Consider the following 22,393-nt stretch of genomic DNA (forward strand, 5'->3'; position numbering starts at 1 on the left):
CGACAAGAGCCGGGGTGGCAGGGGGTGGGGGTGGGGAACAGAGGAAGCAGCAAGCCCGCGCAGGATGAGGCGGGCTGTGTGCAGAGGAAGGCCCAGGGGCTGCAGCCTGCATAAAGGGGAGACATGGGGGTGGGGGGAGGTGAAACGGGGGGCAGGTCACGGAGGGGCCACGTAAGCCATTCTGCCTTATCCCATCCACCTGAGTGCTCCAAAGTGTAGCCCCAGCCCACCTACAACAGAATCACCCAAGGCGTTTCTTAAAACGCAAATTCTTGGGTCCCCACCCACCCCTGGGGATGGGGCCCAGGAGACTGAGTTTTTAATAAGTTCCCTGGGTAATTCCAAAATACCTTTAGTTTTCCAACCACAGAAGAGGAGAGGGTGGAGGCAGATTGAGGGGTTTGAAAGGAACCCGTCAGGATCCAATCTGCTTTTTAGAAGAAACTGAAGCATGTAATCTCCCGTCTGTCTGGTTTTTGGTGTCTGCCTCCAAGGCGGATACTTGAGGCCACTTACTCAGCAACCATCCCCTTTTTCCTTCCTGGGTTTCTGGAGAAACCCACTTTAGTCCAGATATCAAGCGGGCAGTAATGGGCTCCGGGAAGGGAGGCCCCCAACCGCACCCCGAGTGGAGGATCCTGATTGGACCCCTTTGTCTGGTCCCCACTTTCCCAGATACCTTTGCAGCAAGAAGTGGCCATGTGACAATTATGGCCCATGAGACACAGGGGTAGTTTGTGTAGAGTCTCCTGGGAAAGGTGTGCCTCCTGCTAACCTGGGCAGAGGGGAAAGAAAATCTGGCTAGTGCTGATCCTCCTGCTTCTGGACCCCGGGTGTGTGATAAAGGACCATCTCATGACCAAGAGGCAGCAAGCCAGATAGGAAGAGCTAATGTTCATGGGGAGCAGAGCAGGATACAAAGAACCTGGTTCTTGAGGACACGGTTGAGCCACTGCTACAAATCCAGATCCCCCCCATGCCCCCACCACCCCCATCCAAACCCCCGGCCAACATAAGACTTTGTGTGTGTGTGTGTGGCCACACGGCACGGCACATGGGATGTTGGCTCCCCAACCCGGGATTGAACCCATGCCCCCTGCAGTGGAAGCACAGAGTCAACCACTGGACCTCCAGGGAAGTCCCCAACCTAAGACTTCTTGTCCTGAGGTTATTAGAATATAAACATCTTGAGGGCAGGGCCTTGGTCTGTTGCATACACTCCCAGTGCCTTGAACAGTGCCTGGCAACAGGAGGTGCTCAATAAATAAGTTTTGAATGGATAAGTAAATGTCTTTACTGCTTATATCAGTTGAATCTTCTGTAGTTTGTAGCAAAGGAATCCTGATATGGTCGCTTCTCTCTCCAGCCTGAGAACCTCCAGAGAGCAGGAAAGGGACTGGGCATTACTGAACAGTGCATCCCACAGGCCCGGCACAAAGCCCACATCTAGTAGGATTAAGCAGCTCTTTCTCAGAGGAGCCCCAGACACTGCCCAAGAATTAGCTTCAGACCTGCCAGCGCTGGAGGCTTGGATGTGCCAGCTCCCCTCACCTATTCCTGGGGTGAGAAGCCCTGAGGCAGGTGACGAGAAGAGCATAATGTCCACTCTTCATTTCCCACACTAAATGATGCCTTCGGACCACCAACTGCAGGCTGAGAAGATGGAATCTGGCAGTAAACATTACTTCTGAGAATGTCCAGACCCAACATCCAGACAAGTCATGAATTTTCAAGCTACTGTGGTCAAGTCCTGATTCTAAGTGTGGCAGCCCTGGGAGGAGGACCAGTGAGGGGTGAGGGGCAGGGCAGGAGCAGCTTCTCAGACAGGACATCTGAAATGATCTGGTCCTGCCCCGCTGTTTCACAGATGGGAAAATGTCATCCAGGGCAGGTGGACAGCTTGGCACCCAGTGAGCGATGGCATGTTTAATTGTGAACTCAGGTTGCCCTTTTTTTTTTGACTTCTTCTTTTTTTCTTATTTATTTTTTTATTGAAGTAGAGTTGATTTACAGTGTTGTGTTAATTTCTGCTGTACAGCAAAGTGACTCAGTTATACACATATATACATTCTTTTATATTCTTTTCCATTATGGTTTATCCCAGGATATTGAATATCAGTTCCCCGTGCTATACGGTAGGACCTTCTTGTTGATCAGGTTGGTTTTAATCTCAAGCGGTTTGGGGATGGGTACTGGAGGGCGATCCTCTCAATTCTGCCAATTTGCATGCAGAATTAGGGATGAATAGGCACAGATCCACTTTTCTGAAGGAGGGGCTCCACAGTGTTCACCAGATTCTTAAGGTAGTATAAGACTAAGGAAAACCAGAGACATTGGAAGAGGCCGGGTCACAGTCACAGGGCAAGTCACAGCCGACCTGAGACTAGGACTTGTGAGCTAGATTCTCAGTCACCCTACGCTTCCACCCCACAAGAAAGGCACCAGATGGGCCTAGTCAGTGGGCACACCAATGTTTCCAACAGGTGGAGGGAGGGTCTGTTGTCCTGCTGGCATTGCCCATGGATGCTGACGGAGAACTAGGAAAGACCCTGGAGCCACACAGGAACAAACTCACTCCTGAACTGTGCCCAGAGGGTCCTCAAGCAAGGTGAAGGTCACAGATCCATGGTTTCTGGAACCTAAACACATTTCTAGTAAGACACGCTCTGCTCTTGGTTCAGATTGTTGATACACATCATGCTCAAGTCTTCCATGTTTCTACAGACTCCACTGGATACCACGCTGGCCTCGAAAGGGCCAACTCCCAAAGCAAACGACAGACTGATTAAACACAATGGCAAAGTATGAAAATTAATCGAGATATTTAATAGATGGTGCAAACCATAACTTCATCTGAATATAAATGTATGCACATGTTTCCAATGAGTTATCTCTCAGTTATCACAAACAGCAACAAGGACCTTAGAGCTATGTTAGAAAAATGTATAGCTGGAATTTAACTCTAACAATCTCACACGCTCTCAAAAGAACACCATCCATTTCAAATCAGTGTCACAAACTCCAAAAAGACCAGGCAAGTGGGAGAGAGGAGTGGGCCAGGGTGGGAAACACGGGGGCCCATACACACGTGATGGACAGAAATACAGCTCTTGAGGAAACCAAAATCAGATGCATTATTACAACCAAGGACAAGGTTAAAAGCCTATGGCTTTAAAAAAATGATTCTTCTGCCAGTACCATACAAGTCTTACAAAGAGATGTGCGACAAGTCAGCTGACATAAAAGGACAGAGGCTACATTTTCAGATCATTTCAACTGCAAATGGTCGACCCTTTCCATTGAGGTTCAGCAGTGGAGTTAGCGTAGGCCAGAAGCTCAATGTTGGATTTGCAAATACAGTTTATTTTACAGAAATTCAACATTATAAACAGCAGGCACCTCCCAGCCCCCCACCCCCCTCCCCCCAACCTGTACCGCTGGGTGCAGACCATGCTATGCAGAGTGAGCAGTGATGCAGCCCTACTGCTTTGGAGGGAGATTCGAGAGCGATGGAACCTGCCTGCACCACGGCCTGCTTGCCCCCCACACGCACGCGCCTGCCCACCTCGCAGGCCACCAGAGTCTGTCTGGGCCCAGCCCGCACTGGACCAGTTAAATGGAACCAGCCCAGGACTCCAATTCCTTCATGTCGTCGTCTTCCTCTTCCTTCTTCTTGGCTGTGTGAAGAGGAAAAGCTGCTTAGTTTAGGAAGGCTGGCTGCAGTGTTTGCCACACACTCTGGCTGGATGCCAGGGCTGCGCTACATGGTGTCTACAAAACAGCCCCACCCCTGCAGCCAGCCTCGTCTCCAGGCTATCAGCAGACTGCTTCTCTGTACCTAAAAGCTGCAACATACAACTCCAGATAACCAGGCACACTTTCCCCAGCACCTCCCCTCCCCCAACACCGGAGCCAGACAAAGCAGGGAGAACTCTACACTGAGAGTCCATCAGGCTCCATGCGTGGCCTCAGTCCCAGAGCATGCAAGGTGGGGGAGAGCGGGAAGAACCCCGGAAGTGCTCTAATCCCCGCCCGCCACCCCCTTCCACCTCAAGGGCTTAATCCACCTCTATTCTATACACTGCCGGCAGCTTGCTGGACAGCCTCCGGACCCCCTCTGCCCACACCCCACCCCGGGCAGCTGACTCAACTAGAGGGGCCACTTCCCCCTGATCTGTGGGAGAGTGAGGTGACACAGTCTGGTCACACCCTGCTCCCTGGCCTCTCTCTCCATGCCAAATCAAGCAGCTTCACCTTTTCTAGAAGTTCTGTGTGTAATACTTCTACCCAAGGGTGAAACAGTGTGGGGCAGCAGGAGGAGTGGGCAAGGAAGAAGGAAGTGAAGGTTTTATAGAACCAGGTTTCTAAAAAAGCCAAAGCTGTTTCCTTCCTACTGTGGCAACCTCTGAGGCCCCGGCTTTTACAGGTGTGCACAGCACAAGATACTAGACGGGGAGCAAGAGCTGTCAAACTCTCCCCTTGTTTGGTGACACAGGGGAAGTATTTCTACAATAATGGTTCTCAACTGGCTGTGACCCGCCCCACCCCCCAACATCTGGCAAAATCCGGTGACATTTTTGGTTGTCAAAACTTGGGGAGGGGGATGCTACTGGCATCTAGTGGGTAGAGGCCATGGGTGCTGCTAGACATCCACAGAGCACAGGACAGGGCCCCCTCCCAGTCCCCACCCAAAGAATGGTCTGGCTATGTCAACAGTGCCAAGGTTAAGAAACCCTGCTCTACAGAGAAACTAGGAAAGAGCAGGTGACACTGTCTTTAGGGCTGTCACAACAGATCCTATCTGGTTCTCAACTCTGGGCAACTCAGGACCCAAACCGAAGCCAACCAACCACAGGATTACCCACCACGTGGGTCATGGGTATGTCATGACTGTGGCTAAGAAGTACTCACTGGGTTTTGATGGTAGAGATATAGAGGGAACATTTGGTAGAGGGACTGTTTCCGGTCCACTGATTTCCAGCAAATTCTTGTCTAGTTCCTCCTGTTCTAGTTCTTCTAATTCTGCCATGAGCTCATCCTGGTAAAAGCAAACAAAAAAATGAGAGACAACCTGGGAATCCCAGCCCCTCCAGTGGTACCTCTTAGCTGATGGCTCAGGGGATGGCTCATATTTTAAAAGCCCCACAGCCCCTCTGAGAAGGTCAGAGGGGAGATGAACTCCAGGTCCACACTCTGTGACTCAAAACATCCTAAACATACTTCTACTGGTGAACACAGAGCACTATGAGCTATCACTGCTGTGTCTACGTCTGGGGTCCCTGCAGCAGGCTGTGAGCATCCTGAGAAAAGGGACTGTATTCTATCATTCCCATTTCTTTATCTCAGAACTGGGCACACTGAGAGAATATTCAGGAATGTCTGCTGAATTGAAATGAACTTGACTAGTCCATCAAACTCCAGTCAGAAAACATGAAAACCCTGGTGCTGGGAGCCAAGGACAAGCACGTGTCCTTGACTGTAGTAAATGTCCAAGGGTAAGAGCCACAGGCTGTTTCCTCAGCTATACAGTGGGAATCAGCACAAAGAATTAGGTTTGATGAAGAGAGCCTGACCTTCAGTGGACTCAAATCTAAGGCAGAATGAGGTACAGGGCCTGTAACTGTATTTTAAAAACCTAAGAGACCCAACGTTCTAATTGCCACAGCAGAAATTGGTAGGTGGCCAAGTTCCAGACAGATCCTTCGGGGGGATCAAGTGTTAAATGTTCCTTCCTTGGCTTCACCTTTATCTCACATCAGAGTTGTCTGCGGGCAAATCCTGTAAACTTCTCCAGGGCATGGTGACCTCAGCTGCCCCAGCTCTGAGCCCAGGACTCATCACGGAAACGTGCAGGTACTACCTGTTGAAACCAATATTGACCTGCAGTCTGCTGAGGGGTCCCAACAAAGGTTCCTTTACTCCACCTAAGCTCCCCAAACAGTGAAAGCAGCCCTCAAAACCCAGAATTACGGAGGGTTAATACCATGCCCTGTCTATGTTCAAGTCTCTGGAGGGACGAGAACTGGTGATTTCCAAACCACGTATTCCCTGCCAGAGAGGCTTCAAGAGCACATCAGAGGCAGCCCAGGAATCATTTGTGAAGCCTCTGTGATCTGCATGAAACCACTCACCTCGTCAAACTCTTCTCCAAACCCTACAGGTTTTGAAATAGCTGTTGAAATCTCTTCTGCAAGTTCCTGCTGGTCAGCAATGTCTTGCATTAACTCATCAACTTTATCGATATCCCTTTAAATGAAACAGACAGATGTCATGTTGGACAGTCTGTGTAAAGAGGGCCTGTGAGGTAGAAGCAGAAGCCCCGCTCCCCGCAATCTGCTGCCCAGCCCCAGCCCCACAATTATTCCCTCTGAGGAATTCCTTTTTTGTCTTTACTTTGTCTTCTTCCTCCTCTTTAAAATAGAGGATCACAGAATCAAGAAGATGGAAGCATCCTTAGACATCGCCTAGTCCAACACCCTAAGGAAATAAGGCTTGGTAAAGTTAGCTGCCATTGTCACGGTCTCTCATGCAAGCTGGTAAACACAATGGTTGAGACCATGGGACTTGAACTCCTGGGCCAGTAGCTTTTCAAGCTCAAGGGCAACTCTGCACCGTGGGAGGTAAAATCACAAATCATAAAACAGAGCCATGCCATTTGACAGGCCCTTCCCATCTACACAGATCCACTTATGGCTCCTCTACTAGGCCCCAAAGGAAAAGCAAACAATGCAGAATTATTTTCTATAACACTGTCAATCATATAAACTTACAATTAATCAATATAATATACACATGTATACTTCAAGGCATGCACAATATTCACTGAGACGTGCTGTGCGCCAGGCATCTTGGAGAACATGGACATGAAGCAGACATGGACCTCACTCAGGAAGCTCAGTCCAGTGAACATCCCCTCAGACGATAGCTCAGTTATTTGAAGGCTACTTTTCCTGCAATCCCACACTTCTAGAACAGGGATCAGCAAACTTTTTCTGTAAAGGGCCAAACAGTAAATATTTTAGAATTTGTGGGCCAAACGATCTCTGTCACAAAAATTCAACCCTGCCATGTGCCACAAACACAGCCACAGACAATATGTATTAATGGACACAACTGTGTTTCAATAAAATTTTATTTACAAAAATTAGCAGCAGGCCCACAGGCTGCATTTGGCCAGTCCCTGTTCTGCAGCGTGGCTGAGTACCCAAAGGAAGCAAAAAAGTGCTCCAAGCACCCCCAAATATACGATGCCAAGTTCAAACACTAAAACAAATGAAGAATTTTGTTCTGTTTGGGAGAGGCCCTCATCTGGAGCCTAGTGTTACCCTGGCTTTTAATTTAAAATATAACAAGCTCAGTTATCTAGTTTCTTAGGCCACTGTATATAAGAAGTAGCCACATAAAGGAATGCTGAGGTCAAGAACACTGTCAACATGATAGCCAAAGCCCAAGAGCAAGGGGGGAGGCAGAAAATTCCATCAAAAACAGACCTAAGAAGAGAGGGAGTTAAAGCCCTCAAATGTACCACATTTTTCAGGATCCCTGACAGCAGGAGGCAAAAGTCACGGGCACTGATTCTAATAATCCCAGTCCTATCCAAGTTTACACAAACCCAGGGCAAGTCACCTCCTCTCCCAGGGACAAACTTCCCCACCTTGATGATCAGAGGACTGGGTGAGAGAACCTTCTAAGGACCTTTCCAGCTTGAAACTCTACATTCATCCCAATAATCCTGAATTACTCAGAAAACACTGTTTCATTCCATGAGATCTGCTTCTGAGGGCAGCAGGGCACATAATCCATTTTAGAAGGCATTCCAAAAAAGAATGCAAATTAAAACAAACTCAGGTGCTTGAATGGATAAGTCAAGGGGTCTGCCCAAGGCCATGGCCCGGGATTGAGGCACTCCAGGGCCAGCACTGCCCTTCCACATGGGTGCCCCGTGGCCACGTACATGTTGTCGTGGGCAGCCTTCATGGCTTTGGCGGCATAGCCCATGTTCTTGAGCACCTCGGTGTTGGTGTTAGCATTCTCCAGGGCCTCTCGCTGGAACTCGATGGTTGACAGTGTGCCGTCGATCTGTGCCAGCTGCTTTTCATACCTCTTCTTGCGTTTCAGTGCCTGGAGGGCAGCTGCACAGGAGGAAGAAAACAGGGTTTCAGAGAGCCCAGACACAGGGCAATGTCCTAGAGTTCACTGAGCCTTCTCCCTAACTGTGATGGATGCACTTCAGTTTCTGCTTCCACTATAACAGAGAGCTAATAATCTCTCCTACACAAAAAGCACATTCAATTTTCTAAGAAAACTATACTAGGGACTTCCCTGGTGGCACAGTGGTTAAGAATCCACCTGCCAATGCAGGGGACATGGGTTTGATCCCTGGTCCGGGAAGATCCCACATGCCACAGAGCAACGAAGTCCGTGTGCCACAACTACTGAGCCTGCACTCTAGAGCCCACGAGCCGCAACTACTGAAGCCCGCATGCCACAGCTACTGAAGCCGGTGTGCCTAGAGTCTGTGCCCTGCAACAAGAGAAGCCACCGCAATGAGAAAGAAGCCCATGAAGCCCGTGCACCACAATGAAGAGTAGCCCCTGCTCGCCACAACTAGAGAAAGCTCGCGTGCAGCAATGAACACCCGATGCAGCCATAAATAAATAAATAAATAAATACGAAAATAAAAGCAGCAGACAAAAACTACCAGGAAAATTCCTCCAGCCAAAGGATAAAGCAGGCTAAAGAAACACTGCTAAAAATCTGAAGAACAATGAAATGTGCCTCATTAAAAGCTGAAAAGCCATTCAACCTGTTATCTCCCTCATTCAGGTATGAATGGTCAGATGGCCTATGACTTCAAAAAATCCAACCTGCAGTCACACTCAGGAGTCCCCAAGACCCTTTACTGAACATCTTCACCTTCTGCTAGTACTAAGCCATGCCTGCCAAGTAGTACCTCACAACAGCAACCCTTTAAGGTAGAAATGACCACCCTTCTTAGCAGATGAGGAAACAGGTTCAGAGAGGTTCTGCAACTCAGGTTACCAGGTGACCAGGTGGTAGGCAGCAGAGAGGGGATTAAGCCAGGTATGGAACTCCAAAGTCCACGGGCTGCCATACTAACTGTTATGTCTCCCAGTGAATGAAAAAGACAGGACCCTGCCCTGGGGGCACCATCCAGTGCAGCAGAGAGCGTCCGGGGAACTGTGGGATCACAGGAGAGGGAGTACGTATACAACCATATGCCATTCCTTTGCTTAAGAACCTGCAACAGCTGCCTCTGCCCACAGGACAAAGCCTCCACGTGGTTTAATGTGGCCTGCAAGGCCCTGCAAGAGGCAAGGGACTGGGATTCTCGCCACAAGCCTGGTTCCAGGAGCCCCAGCACCCGTTCCCAATCCCTTTGCCATTGACCAGCATGGCAGATGGAAGGCATCTCGGGAGAGTCCTGGTATACAAATGTTCAGGGCCTGGGGCTGCTTCCTCCTGACTTCGCGGATACTGTGTTGCTTTTCCACAGAAACCGACTTTAGATACACCCTAATCAACAAGTGATTCTCAAGCCTTCAGAGGCCAATGTCCCACACATACCCCTTTCCCAGGTCCTCCTCAGCCTCCCCCATCACCCACAGCATAGCCCAGCCTATAACAACTTGTTCACCAGTCAAGATTCAATAGGTGTACTGAGTGCTGGCTGCATAATAAGCAAGCAGGGCCGCTGCTGCAGTTCTGCCCGCCTCCTCATTCAATCCTCCCACATGGTCCAAGGGTACAGATCCCAGATCCACACCAACAAGACTGGGGATCAGAAAGATGGAGTTGGGGCTTCCCTGGTGGCGCAGTGGTTAAGAATCTGCCGGCCAATGCAGAGGACACAGGTTCGAGCCCTGGTCCAGGAAGATCCCACATGCCACAGAGCAACTAAGCCCGTGCGCCACAACTACTAAGCCTGCGCTCTAGAGTCCGAGAGCCACAACTAACTGAGCCCACGCGCTGCAACTACTGAAGCCCGCACTCCTAGAGCCCATGCTCCACACCAAGAGAAGCCACTGCAATGAGAAGCCCATGCACCGCAACAAAGAGTAGCCCCCGCTAGCCACAACTAGAGAAAGCCCTCGAGCAGCAACCAAGACCCAACGCAGTCAAAAGTAAATACATAAAATAAATAAATTAAAAAAAAAAAAAAAAGAAAGGTGGAGTGGCTCATCCTGCTGTTATGAGAGGAGGGGAAGGCTCAACCACTAGTCTGTATAAACCCCCAGGCCCCTGCTCTTCCCACACAGGCTCGGGATGATGGCAAGTGACACTGGGACAGTTCTCCAGAACGAACAACAAGATGACATTTGCCTTGCTTCTCAGTGTCCTGAGTGTAGCGGAAGCCTTGATTTTATACAGTTAGCTATGTTCTGATTTTTAAAACCATTCCTTACCTGTTAACATCATAGGTTTAGAACAGCTTTAACTTTTGCTCGAGTATATTTTCAATTGGCAGTGACTCCTTGCATGCCAATCTGGCATTTCTCTGATCTACACCCTGCTGCTAAAATCCCCCAAGCAATAAATTATCTGGAAGCAAACACCCAAACATACCAGGGAGGTAAGCAAGAGTCCCCCATGAATGAAATAATGTTTACATTATTCATCTTTACAAACCATCATCCAGCACAATGACTGGTAAACAGCAAGTGCTTAATATATATTAAACGGAATCTCCAATTTCACCTGTTTTTTTAAGTTTTTCATATACTCTGCAGGGTCCCTCATGTGGGGTACACCCATATTTTATCTCCTGTGTACTTCTTACTCAATGGAGAAAAGATAACATCTCATTGAAACACTGGCTAAAACAGTCATTAGGCAGTATTCTTTCCCTGCATTCGTCCTGGTCCATAAAACAGGAACTTTTGCAAGGGCCCACCCTTCCCCCTGTATCCTCACCACGAGGTGTGCCCTGTCTGAGGGGAGGAAAAGGTCCTGAGTGAAAAGCCTGGCCCTCCTGGGCTCCCCTTCCTGCCTTCAGGCTTCACATGGTCTCTTCCCCTCCTTGCAGTGAACTCTTCAGGACCGCTTCTGGCAGAGACAGTCCATTTGTTTACCCCAATCTAAATCCTGTTGTGTTATTTCTCAACTAGTTGAGAACCCCAAAGTGAAAGGGTACATGATTCGTTTCCCCCTTTCCATACATGGTTCATGAGCAGAGTAACCTTGAAATTTGACATGGGGTCGGCCTTTGGGCTGCAAGAATATGTGTAAACATAAATATTCTGAGCACCTGAACCACCCCGTATCTTACAAACATGTGGCACACTGGTGAAGTATAACTTAGGGCAAGCTAAATGAGTAAAAATGCCTCTCTTCTGGCAGACCGTTCCACTTCAAGTAAAACAGCCTCCATCCCAATCTTACTGCTGACCACAAAAATTTGCTTCTATATATAGCCAAAGCCTAAAGGGCCAGACCCAGTGTTTTTCATAAATATGTGCTAGCTCTTAGTATCTTGCCTTATACGTCTCCAAATTCCTGATGGTTGGTTTAAAAAAACAAGTACTTAGTTCTCAATACAAGGTTTAAAAAAAATGTAATCATGTGAGGTGATGCATGTTAACTGAATGTATTTTGATAATCATTTCACAATATATACATACATTAAATCATTACACTATACACCTAAATATAATATAATGTTATATGTCAATTATATCTCAATAAAACTGGTGGGGGGGGAATGGAAAAAAATAAAAACAAGTACTGGGTTAACAAGGAGTTCATCTAAACCAAATATTCAAAGAAGGTGTCCAAATAAATCCCTTTTCTGCCAAAGAACCCTGCCCCCCCCCCCCCCCCCCCCCCCCCCCCCCCGCCGTATCATTCATAAACACAATGCTTTAACAACTGAAATCCACCCCAGGCCAACAGAAGTTTAAAAGGTTGCTTTTAGATGGAAAAAAATAGTCCTTGGAATCTCCATATTTAATTATGCCTTTGCTGGTTCCAAGAGAGTAATTACAGTGGCAATTACAGAATCTAATAACCAGCTTTATTGGCTCTGAAGGCTGAAGCAAAAACAACTCCAACCATGTTGAAATAAACATTGGTCTCCAGACAGTTGCTTCATTAGAAACTCTAAACAGCTATTTGAAGAAAAAATACAGAAGAGATACCCTAAGAAGCAGAGAGACCAGTGGAAAAGACATTCATTCACCCAGGACCAGAAACTCCTGCAAGGCATCTGTTAGTGACTGGTACAGAAACCATTTTCAAAGAATGGATCAGTTCGGTACAACTAGGTAGGACATTCCTTTTTCCTCGGCAAAGGCAGACTTAAGACTTATCTTTGAAGAGTTGCTGAGGAGGGCAAGTTTGCCTGCCCTGATCTGGGGGCATTCAGAATAAAGGCCATTAGCCCAGGGCATCTCAACAGATGCTAAGATCTCCTAACTGTACACTAATGACTAATACATTGAGATTCAGGCATTGGGGAGAAGGAGGGTCCAGTAATATCCTCTCACTGAATGAATGATGATGTCTAGTCCTTTCAAAGACTCAAGATTCTACAGCTGAATTCATGCAGCAGAAGGTCCAAGGGCTGGGAGAGGAGGAGGGAGCTGGTTCTTTCCCACTCTCAGCATGAACTACATAGAAAACACAAACACACTCCAGCGGACACTTACCCACAAATGCAACGCTAAGTGAGAATTTGGAAGAACCTTCAGTGGCTTGGTCATGGCAGAGCTACTGGGGGGCAGGGAGCCAGTGAAGCTGAGGGAGCCCTGCTTTGCCCACCTCCAGCAATCAGTCAGATGCTCCTTGCTCACTGTGCCCATGAATAAACCTCAGATGTTCAGTGTACCTTCAGCCAGGAGAACCACACCTGGCCCTCAAGCCACTAGTCGCTTTGCTGGGGTCACCTGTCATCTGCCCTGTGTATGGGCAAGAAAAGACCTAAAGTCAAAACTACAAAGTTCACCACCAACGTCAAAGAAACCCATCCTCCTGGAGGGACGGTTATTAGTAAGCATCCCTGTACCACATGGCACTGGATGTCCTGCCAAACCCTGACCAAATGAGAGTTACAATCTTGGCATCAAAGGCAGAGGGGGCTTGAAGGACTCTCGGAGATCCCAAAGTCCAACTCATCTCATTAGAAACTGAGAAAAAATGATGCCCAAAAAAGGTGACACAGCCTGCAAGGATACCACAGTGAGTTAGAGGAAGAATCAGGACTAGAACCCAGGTCTGCAGCCCAGGGCTCTTTCCACCACCTCAACTCTGTTACCTCCAAATTAAGTCACTATAAATAAATCAGCAGCTCCCCCAGCATAAGGAAAACAGTCTCCTAATGCTCTTTCATCCAATCATAAACTCTGCCTTTTGCAAACCCCATTTAAAAGCTCATGCTGGGACTTCCCTGGTGGCACAGTGGTTAAGAATCTGCCTGCCAATGCAGGGAACATGGGTTCAATCCCTGGTCCGGGAAGATCCCACATGTCACAGAGCAACTAAGCCCGTGCACCACAACTACTGAGCCTGTGCTCTAGAGCTCGCAAGCCACAACTACTGAGCCCTCGCACCACAACTACTGAAGCCTGAGCGCCTAGAGCCCCTGCTCCGCAAAAAGAGAAGCCACCACAATGAGAAGTCCACGCACCGCAACAAGGAGTAGCCCCCACTCGCCACAACTAGAGAAAGCCCACGTGCAGCAATGAAGACCCAACGCAGCCAAAAATAAATTAAAAATAAAAGCTCATGCTAACACATCAAAGAACCGGAAAGCTACCTGATATGCTCTCCTAAGTCCCCATTTAGAAGAAAAAAAAAAAAAAAAAAAGAACGGAAAAGAGGTGCTGGTCTGCCTGGTTCCAGAGGACTCTCCCCAGAATGGGTGCTGCTGATCCTGCCTGTAGTTTCAGAAGGCGGGGGCAGGGCTGGGCTCTCATTTCTCTACCTTATATAAAGGTTCCAGGAACCTACAGAAAGGTCTCCAAAACCAAAATGCCCAGACAGAGTCGATTTTGTGTTCATCGTCACTCAGTGTCCCAGGCTCACCTGTGGAAAACAGGGTCTCATCCTGCCAAAGCCTTAGAATGCTGTCCCTGACACTGCTGTGTTTATTCCCCTACAGCTGGAGAGTTCAGGCTAGAGGTGCAGACAGCATTTTTCAGAGCAACCTCCTTCTCTGTGTTGTATCTCCCAGTTCCCCTAATTTGCTCTCCATGGCCTGGAGCTAATACACTCCATTTAGCAGTGATAAAATAAGGACTTGTGTATGACCAGGAAAGCAGAGCCTGAAACCCTGGCTGACTTCATCAGCAAACACACAGGGAGTATAGTACTCCCTGAGAGGGAAAATTCTAGAGAGAAAGAAAAAAGCCCCTTAACTGTTTAACATGGACAGAGATGAAAGAAATAAGCCCCACTCAATTAACAATCTAACAAACTGCTTCAAAATCATTGAAACAGCAAACAGAAAGTATGTTCTGTAAAGAAAGATAAAGGCAAGATAAGACACTGTCAAATAAGCTTAGGAAATGCAGGGTCACATCAAATTACAATGGTCATTTACAGAGTCCAGCTATCCAGCTGTGAGTTTCAGCTGCACAATCAAGTAAACTCTAAGCAAATTACTTAACCTCACTAATCCTCAGGCAATAATAAAACCCACCTCATAGTTATTGTGAGGATTAAAATGAGACATGTATGTGAAGCCCCTGGCACTGGGCCAGACATGCATACACGTTCAGTTCATGTTGGTCACTGGTATTACTTACCTGCAGGACTTCTCAGAGCCTATTTTAGTAGAAAAAGAACCAATACCACTACGAGTCCCTGTGCCACACCGCCCTCCCCCCGCCAAAAAAAAACAGCTTGGGAAAAAACAATTTAAAACCACCATGATTATATACCCAACACAAGCTCCATCAACCTCTGTCTTGGTTGACTTGTACCAGCACTGGGGCACAGAGAAAAGAGCACAGGGCTTGGTGTCAGAATCCTGGCCCTGGCTCACACTGGCCTGGGGTAAATTATTTCACCTCTTCATCAAATGGAAAATGGGAGTGATACAGCTACCCCAAGGACAGGTGAGAAAGATAATCTCTGAAAATACTCGATAAACATGAGCATTTTCCTTTTCTGCCTCTCTCTTTCCTTGCCGGTGCCTGACATTCTCTCTGAGGAGCTCTGTATCTTCCTGTCCCTCCCCCAGCCCAGCGTGTCCCTCCAAGAAACAGTATACAGCTGAGGCACAGTGGAGAGAACTATATAACAGCAGCTAGCACCTATGGGGGGCTTCTTGGATGCCAGGCACCATGGCTTGTGCTTTATGTGCTCACTGGTCCGCCCCCAAAATCCTACCCTACGTGGTAGGTACTGTAGTGTCCCATCTCAAGATGGGGAAATTGAGGTTCAAAGAGTTTATCGCCTGCCCAAGTCATGCAGTTAAGCAGTGGCAAGCGTAGGATCAGTGCCGGGCTGCTTATCTGTAAAGAGCATGTTCTTACTCCACGAAGGAACGTCTACCCTGCACCAGCTGGCCTGCTTCTGCCTGAGTCTGGGGATCTGAGAGCCTCTGTGCTTCCCCACCCAACAGATTCTACAAGCCAGAAGTCTAGCACAAAAGGCATCCAAGGGGCAGCTCAGTCTGCCCAGAGACTCTCAACTGATCGATAATCCATGAGAGTAGGCAGTAAAAGCCTCTAACAACAACAACAACAAAAATTCTAGTGGATTTTAAATTGGTTAGAGATACACGTGATAAAATCCAACCATTTAATCAACCCCTCTGCATTTGGGATGACAATTTTACATAGTTAGGGAGTTTGTAGGGAGGCTTTTGTTTTTGTTTTAAAGAATAAATGTCTTCTTTCCTCGTACTTGCCCTATCTCTTCCCTAGATCACAAGCTTCTTAAGGTTCTCAAGAGCCGAACAGCACTGAGATAGGGAAGGGGGGGCATTCCAGAAAGTCCAGTGTTGCCCTGTCATTTCTTCTGAGGCCAGTGGGCTGGGCCCTCTGTCCTCTCTCCCCGTAATGGCCTCCAGATCTTTTCCAAGACCTAAAATGACCTCCCCTCTGTATTCTAGAAGACCCAGAGACCACAGCTACAAGAACTTGATAAGGTTTCTCAAACTCCTGTCACATGTCCACTCTTTTTTTCTGTGTTAACCCCGACTGGAATGCCTAGAACTCTAAAACCAAAGGGTCCAGGGCTTGTTTAAGGGACAGCGAGTCTGGGACCTCCCCTGTGACTACATTTGGAGAGAGGTGGCAGTGACCCAGAGTAAACAGCAGATGATTCCAGAGTGGGCCAGTGGGAGTGGCCTGGGCCATAAAGAGTAAAAGAAAATGGCCAAGGGGAGTCAGGCTCTCCCAGGGGAATAGTGCAAAGGCCTGTGTGGCTGCATCCTCTTGTCCCCGAAAGGACAGATGATGGCTTCCCACAGCTCTGCTGCAGCTGGGTTCAATTTGGGCAGGAAGAGGAGGTGTTCCACTTCCTGGGAACAGCAGGCATCCAGGAAGTACCTCCTTGTGATAAGGGTAACTCGAGGCCAGGCTGGGGAACTAGGATCCCAGGAAGGAAAGTGATCTGCCCTTGGTTTTTAAGGGCCACAGTCAGATAGCCTATGTTCTGGGATCTAAGGCAAGGTTCTTTCCTGTATGGCAACCAGGTCACAGAATTTCATTTAAACAGTTATCAGAGGCTAAAATTGTGCACCCATACAGTCCACAGATTTGTCTTAGTTGTCCCATGTCTTAATGCATAAATTTGATTTGAATGCACATTTCACACAAAAATCCAGATTTGGGGCTTCCTTCTGAAAACGTAGATTTTCCGGCAACACTGAGCCCACACTGCTGTCTGGCAACAATTGAGTGGAGCTCAGTAGCAGCAGTGCTTTTTGAAGGGGCACATACTCTCCAATTCACCTCCGCACCCACCACTGCCCACCACCTTACACCTGACCACCCCGCAACATCTTAGTTCTGGAGGACAACCCCTTGCCTTCAGGCAGTTAAGGTCATGCCCAATTTAAAAACAGGCAATGGAAGCCCCAAACGTTCAACAACTTGCTCAAGGTCATATGGTTAGAAGTAATGGCCAAGGAAGAATCCAAGCCAGGTGACCTGCCCCTGGACAATGCTCCTTCCACTACTCCTAGGGAGAGACCTCTGACTAGACAGAACCTGCAACCCAGGTCCTGTGCTCCTGGATTCGGCTTCTAGATCTAACTCTGCCAAGACCAAATTACATCACTTAGCAAGGCCCCTCATTTCTTAGGCCCTCAGACTCATCATCAAGGATATGAGTGGACCAGTTCCCTCCTAAGGTCTTCTTCCAGCTCTAACAATATGTGAAACTGTACAGTTCTAAGATTTCCAGTGATTGGTTGAAACAAACACAAAAGGTTGTTTCTGATTGACCCTGTGTGATTGGAAAATGTAATTAACATCAATACATTTCCCGAGTATTTCACATAATCAAGTTTTTCCTGTCCAGTGAAATTAGCAGTATCTCTTTTTCACAAACTGAGTTAGAAAAACCAGAGACCACTTCCAGCCTCTGAACTCTGCTGCTCTAGCTGGGTGGAGGAAGTTAACACTCAGATCAAACATTAGCCACAAATATCAATCACAAATGTCATTCAGGGAGAAGAGGTAACTGCAGTTAGACTGCAGGCCCAGATGCCCTCATCCTCCATCTCTTTATAAGTTCTAGGACTGCTGACATCCTCTTTCAGAAATTCCTCTCTTCTGCCAGCCTCTGGGGAGATACCCTTAGCCTGAGGTTCCCCAGCCCGTACAACAATTTCTTCTTGGCTTTTTTTTTTCCCTAGATTCTTTCCCTCCTCTTCTCAATTCCTAATAGTTGCATGGAGCTCAAATCTTGGCCCTGTGTTCTTTTTTCATATACTAACCTGAGCTAACACCTATTCAGAGCCTTGTATTTTATTCCTTCATTTAATCCTCACAGTAAGGAATTAGTCTTTTTAGCCCGTTTATGGATGAGGAGATTGGAGGCTGGAGAGATTAAATAACTTGCTAAACTCTCAAAGCTTGTGAATAACTGGCAGACCCAAATCCACACTCCTGCTTCTAGCCAAGAAGAATGGTAGGGAATGGATCTACCTCCCCACCTAAAAGAAATGAAACAATGGTTTTCAAGACACTGGACATCAGGCAAAAAAGGACAGCAATTCTGGGAGATGAGAAATAAACAAGGTGGGGCTTTCCCTGGTAGCGCAGTGGTTAAGAATCCGCCTGCCAATGCAGGGGACACGGGTTCAAGCCCTGGTCCGGGAAGATCCCATGTGCTGCGGAACAGCTAAACCCGTACGCCACAACTACTAAGACTGTGCTCTAGAGCCTGCGAGCCACAACTCCTGAAGCCCGGGCGCCTAGAACCCGTGCTCTACAACAAGAGAAGCCACCGCAATGAGAAGCCCGCACACTGCAACGACGAGTAGCCCCCACTCACCACAACTAGAGAATGCCCGTGCAGCCAACTTCTTGGGGAAGACCCAACGCAGCCAAAAACAAATAAATAAATAAATTTATTAAAGAAAAAAAAGAGAGATAAATAAAGTGAGCCCTACAATTGCCCCAGTTTATTGCTTTGAGTTTCCTGCCTTCAGTGCAAGGAGAGAAAACCCAGGCAGAACCTGGCAGACTTCCTGAGTTGAAGAGATAACAGCTGAAAATCTGGGGAGACCAAAACTGCTAGAGTTCACAGGAGAGAGTACCAGAGAGGAGAGAGCTGCAGAGAGAGAACAAACTCTAGAGATCTGCAAAGGGTCCCCCTCAAGTATTGAGTAGAATACTGATCAGTATGTGTGTATGAAGAAACTACCTGTGGCCAGGGAAAGAACCACTTGAAAGGATTAGAGAAAACAGTACCAGGTAGGTGTTCACATGGGGCTAGATATAGTGCCTGCTCCTTAGCCATACTGGAAAAGTCATAATTCACAGGACTTTGGGTAGAGTATTCAGAAGGGTCTTGTCTCAACAGCAGGAAATAACTAGGCTTATACAAGATAAACATTGCTGTGGGCCCATCTAACAAACCTTAAAAGCAAGACCCAGGGCTTCCCTGGTGGTGCAGTGGTTGACAGTCCACCTGCCAATGCAGGGGACACGGGTTTGTGCCCTGGTCCGGGAAGATCCCACATACCGCGGTGCAGCTAGGCCCATGAGCCATGGCCGCTGAGCCTGTGCGTCTGGAGCCCGTGCTCCGCAACGGGAGAGGTCACAACAGTGAGAGGCCCACATACCACAAAAAAAAAAAAAAAAAAAAAAAAAAACCAACAAAAATTCATAGTGCCTGAAATTTGAATTAACCTTCTCTAAATCCATATGGCAAAGACAAAGAAGTTCAGGGACTTCTGGGTGGGTCAAATCTAAATAATTTCTTACAAAACTGTAAAGAGCACAGGATTCAAAGGTAACCTGATTGCAACCATTTCTGCATGTGTGTCAGGAAAATATATAGGTATATGTCTGTAATTTGCAGAGACTATCTCTGGGCTTTTCAATCGGTTGCCTCATGAAGGGACACTGAATGGCTGGGGCAGAGGAGGCACTTTAAAAATTATGTACACTTTACATGGCTATCTAATCAAAACAAACAAACAAAAGTAACTTAAATAAAACAGCCAATTTCTTCCCCATCTGCAGATATGAAAAGGCAGTTCTATTTAAAACAGCAAACATTTACAACTTAACAATGCCCAGCACTGCCACTGTGGTCTGGCACCGCAGTGGAGTGAAGGCATTGACTGAGCTCCTCCCAGTACCCACCAGGACCAGGGCTTACTTGGGTTGACCAGGTTCTTGGCTGCAACAGACGGGAAGTGGAGCCTGCCCTTGGTTTCCTTTCCCAGGCTGGAATGAAATGTTTCTTTTCCAGCTGTCTTTTCTTCCTCTGCTTCCAGCTGAATCCATGCCAACAAGAGCCCCCTTCTGCCTGTGCAACCATGACAGCATCCTGGCAACTTAGATGACAACAGAGGTCTGGGGGCTGGGGTCTTTAGTGGGGAAGTGGTGGGGGGAAGGGGATGCCAGCAGAAAAACACTTTTCAGGGTTTCTCCAAAGGAAGAGAGAAAACCAAACCAGCCTCCTCTCCTTTTAGAATCAGAGACACATGAGAGAGTTGTAAAGACAAACCACCTTCCTTACCCAAATGGCAGCAAGTGGTGGAGGGCAAGAGGAGCCACAGGAAGCTGGCGCCTTTCTGGAAAAAGACAATTTTGCCTTAGTCCACAAAAAATGTGGGCACAGAACCTCAGAGTCGTGGAACCCTATAGCATATCTCCGTCTTCACACTGCTGTAATTTAACTAGAATGTGAGCTCCTGGGAGGATGCACTGTGTCTCTCTATCTCAGCATCCTTGGTACACAGTAGGTGCTCAGTGAGGGATGGTTGGCTGGACAAACACACTCTTGGGGAATAAATCCAACCTTGTTTGTACAGAGGAGGAAACTAAGGCCCAGGGAGGCTCAGGCACAGAGTAAGTGCTCAGTAAACCCCCACTGAACCAAAGCCTGGTGGAGGGGTGGGCCTAGGACCAGAAACCAGGTCTCCAGTCCTTTTCCACAGGCCCTACCGGGCCTGGGAAAGAATGGATGAGCAGGAGTAGTGAGTTCTACCAGGGACGAGGAGAAAAGTGCAGGGGCAATTGTTTTCCTAAGGACCAACCCCCTCAAACTCCAAGCCTTTGCAAACAGACCCTGCCTCCCTGGCCATAGGGGTGGAGTAGGCTTGTGATGCAAGCTGGGCTGCAGAACAGCCCCTCTTCCCTAAGTGATTGGTCTAGTCATGAGCACATGACCCAAGCAGCCAATCAGAGTCCTTCTCCAAAATCTGCTAGGAGATTCCAGGGGAGAGAAATGGGGATAGAAAGAGGTAGCGATTCTTTTACCCCCAGGATCCAAAGCTATAAGCCAGAGCAGCCTGTGGCCATAGCCCAGACTCATGGGTAGTCAGTCAGTAAATCAATAAATCAGCAGAAAGAGACCAGCTCCACACTGCCCTTTCCTACAGTCATGGGTCAACAAGTCCCCCTTCACCTGCAACTAAAACCAAACTGGCCAATTCAGGAAATGAGGTAGAACAGAAAAATAGCAGGGGAGAGAATCTGGAGCAGGGATTCTCAACCTGGGTTCCAGAATCCCTAACACAACATGCAACATTTCCTATGTACTGTATGTGTAGTTTTCTGAAGCACTTACTGGATTTTCAAAAGGATCCATGACCCCCAACGAGTTAAAAATGAGGGAGCTAGAGCAAAAGGAGACAGCAGAACCTCCTGGATCTATCAGGAGTTCTTGATTGGTCCACCAAGTTCTGCAGGTCAGCTTCCTTACTATTTCCATCTCCCAACCCGGCTGCCCCGAATCTCCTCCATGCCTTTACCGCTGCAACAGCCTCTGCACAGATCTTACTGCCTCTAGAAAGATAACAACAGAATTGACATTTTCTTCTAGCTATCCTCTGCCCTCAGCAACTTTTATTGTGTGTGTGTGAACTGGGTTACCCCAAGTTCTCAGTAGCATGACCACACATCCTGGTTTTCCGGGACAGTCCCAGTTTATATCTGCTGCACCAGAGTAAATATTAATGGCATCTGCTTCTCCTCCCATAAGTGTCCTGATTTGGATGATATAAGGTCACCCTACCTCCCAGGATGAGAACCTCTCTGTTTCCTTTTCTTCCCAGTCACAGATCCTGTCCCATGGTGGGGAGATGCATACAGGGAAGGTTCTGAAGCTCTCAGAACAAAAGGAAAGTGAAGCTGAAGTGCATCTCAAGAGGACAGGGGCATTTCCTCCCCTACATGCACCCTGCCAGCCACCTAGGTCAGGGGGATAAGGTGGGAGTTTGGCTAAGGTCCTGTTTCCTGTCTCTTATTTCTACACTCATTCTTCCTGAGAAGCTAGGTGGTCAGCAATCCCCACCTCCTCTCCCGTAACCATTTGTCACCCCTCTCAATTCTGGCAGACCCAATCAAGGCTGGAACATGAAAGGCAACTTCAGACTCTCCCTCCTTAAGGGCTCAAAAAGCCTCTCTACCCACACACAGATCACCGGCCTAAGCCGCAGCTTCTAGCTCCTCAGCACACTGAGAGAAGGCCCCCCAAGAGCAAGAGGACTGTGTCCAGGGTAGGGTCCTGTGGGGTCAGCTGGGTGTGTGTTCTTGGGGGGCAAGGGGACTGTGTTGGGTGCTTGCTCACTATGCTGCAGACTGGGGTGTGTGAGCTGGGGAAAGGAGGGGGAGGGGAGTGTGTGATGGGATTAGGGGTTGCCCCCTCTGGTCCCTTCTCCACTTGTCACCAGTGGTCTTTCTTTTTTTTTTGTTTTCTTTTAAACTTATTTATTTATTTATTTTTCACTGCGTTGCTG

General features: G+C 47.9%; 1 protein-coding gene across 1 annotated transcript in view; it reads right to left on the reverse strand.

Annotated features, from left to right (window-relative positions):
• Nucleotides 1–2,805: 2,805 nt before the first annotated feature.
• Nucleotides 2,806–22,393, reverse strand: part of CHMP4B (charged multivesicular body protein 4B) — a 42,653-nt gene continuing 23,065 nt past the window's right edge. Inside the window, exons 2-5 of the mRNA XM_059039108.2 lie at nucleotides 7,955–8,132; nucleotides 6,132–6,246; nucleotides 4,912–5,038; nucleotides 2,806–3,677 (exon numbers count right to left, since the gene is read on the reverse strand). Of these exons, the coding sequence (XP_058895091.1) occupies nucleotides 3,613–3,677; nucleotides 4,912–5,038; nucleotides 6,132–6,246; nucleotides 7,955–8,132 (485 nt within the window). The 3' untranslated portion in view covers nucleotides 2,806–3,612. The remainder of the gene's footprint in view (nucleotides 3,678–4,911; nucleotides 5,039–6,131; nucleotides 6,247–7,954; nucleotides 8,133–22,393) is intronic.

The sequence above is a fragment of the Kogia breviceps genome, chromosome 14 (genome assembly GCF_026419965.1).
Source record: "Kogia breviceps isolate mKogBre1 chromosome 14, mKogBre1 haplotype 1, whole genome shotgun sequence".
Taxonomy (NCBI): Eukaryota; Metazoa; Chordata; class Mammalia; order Artiodactyla; family Physeteridae; genus Kogia; species Kogia breviceps.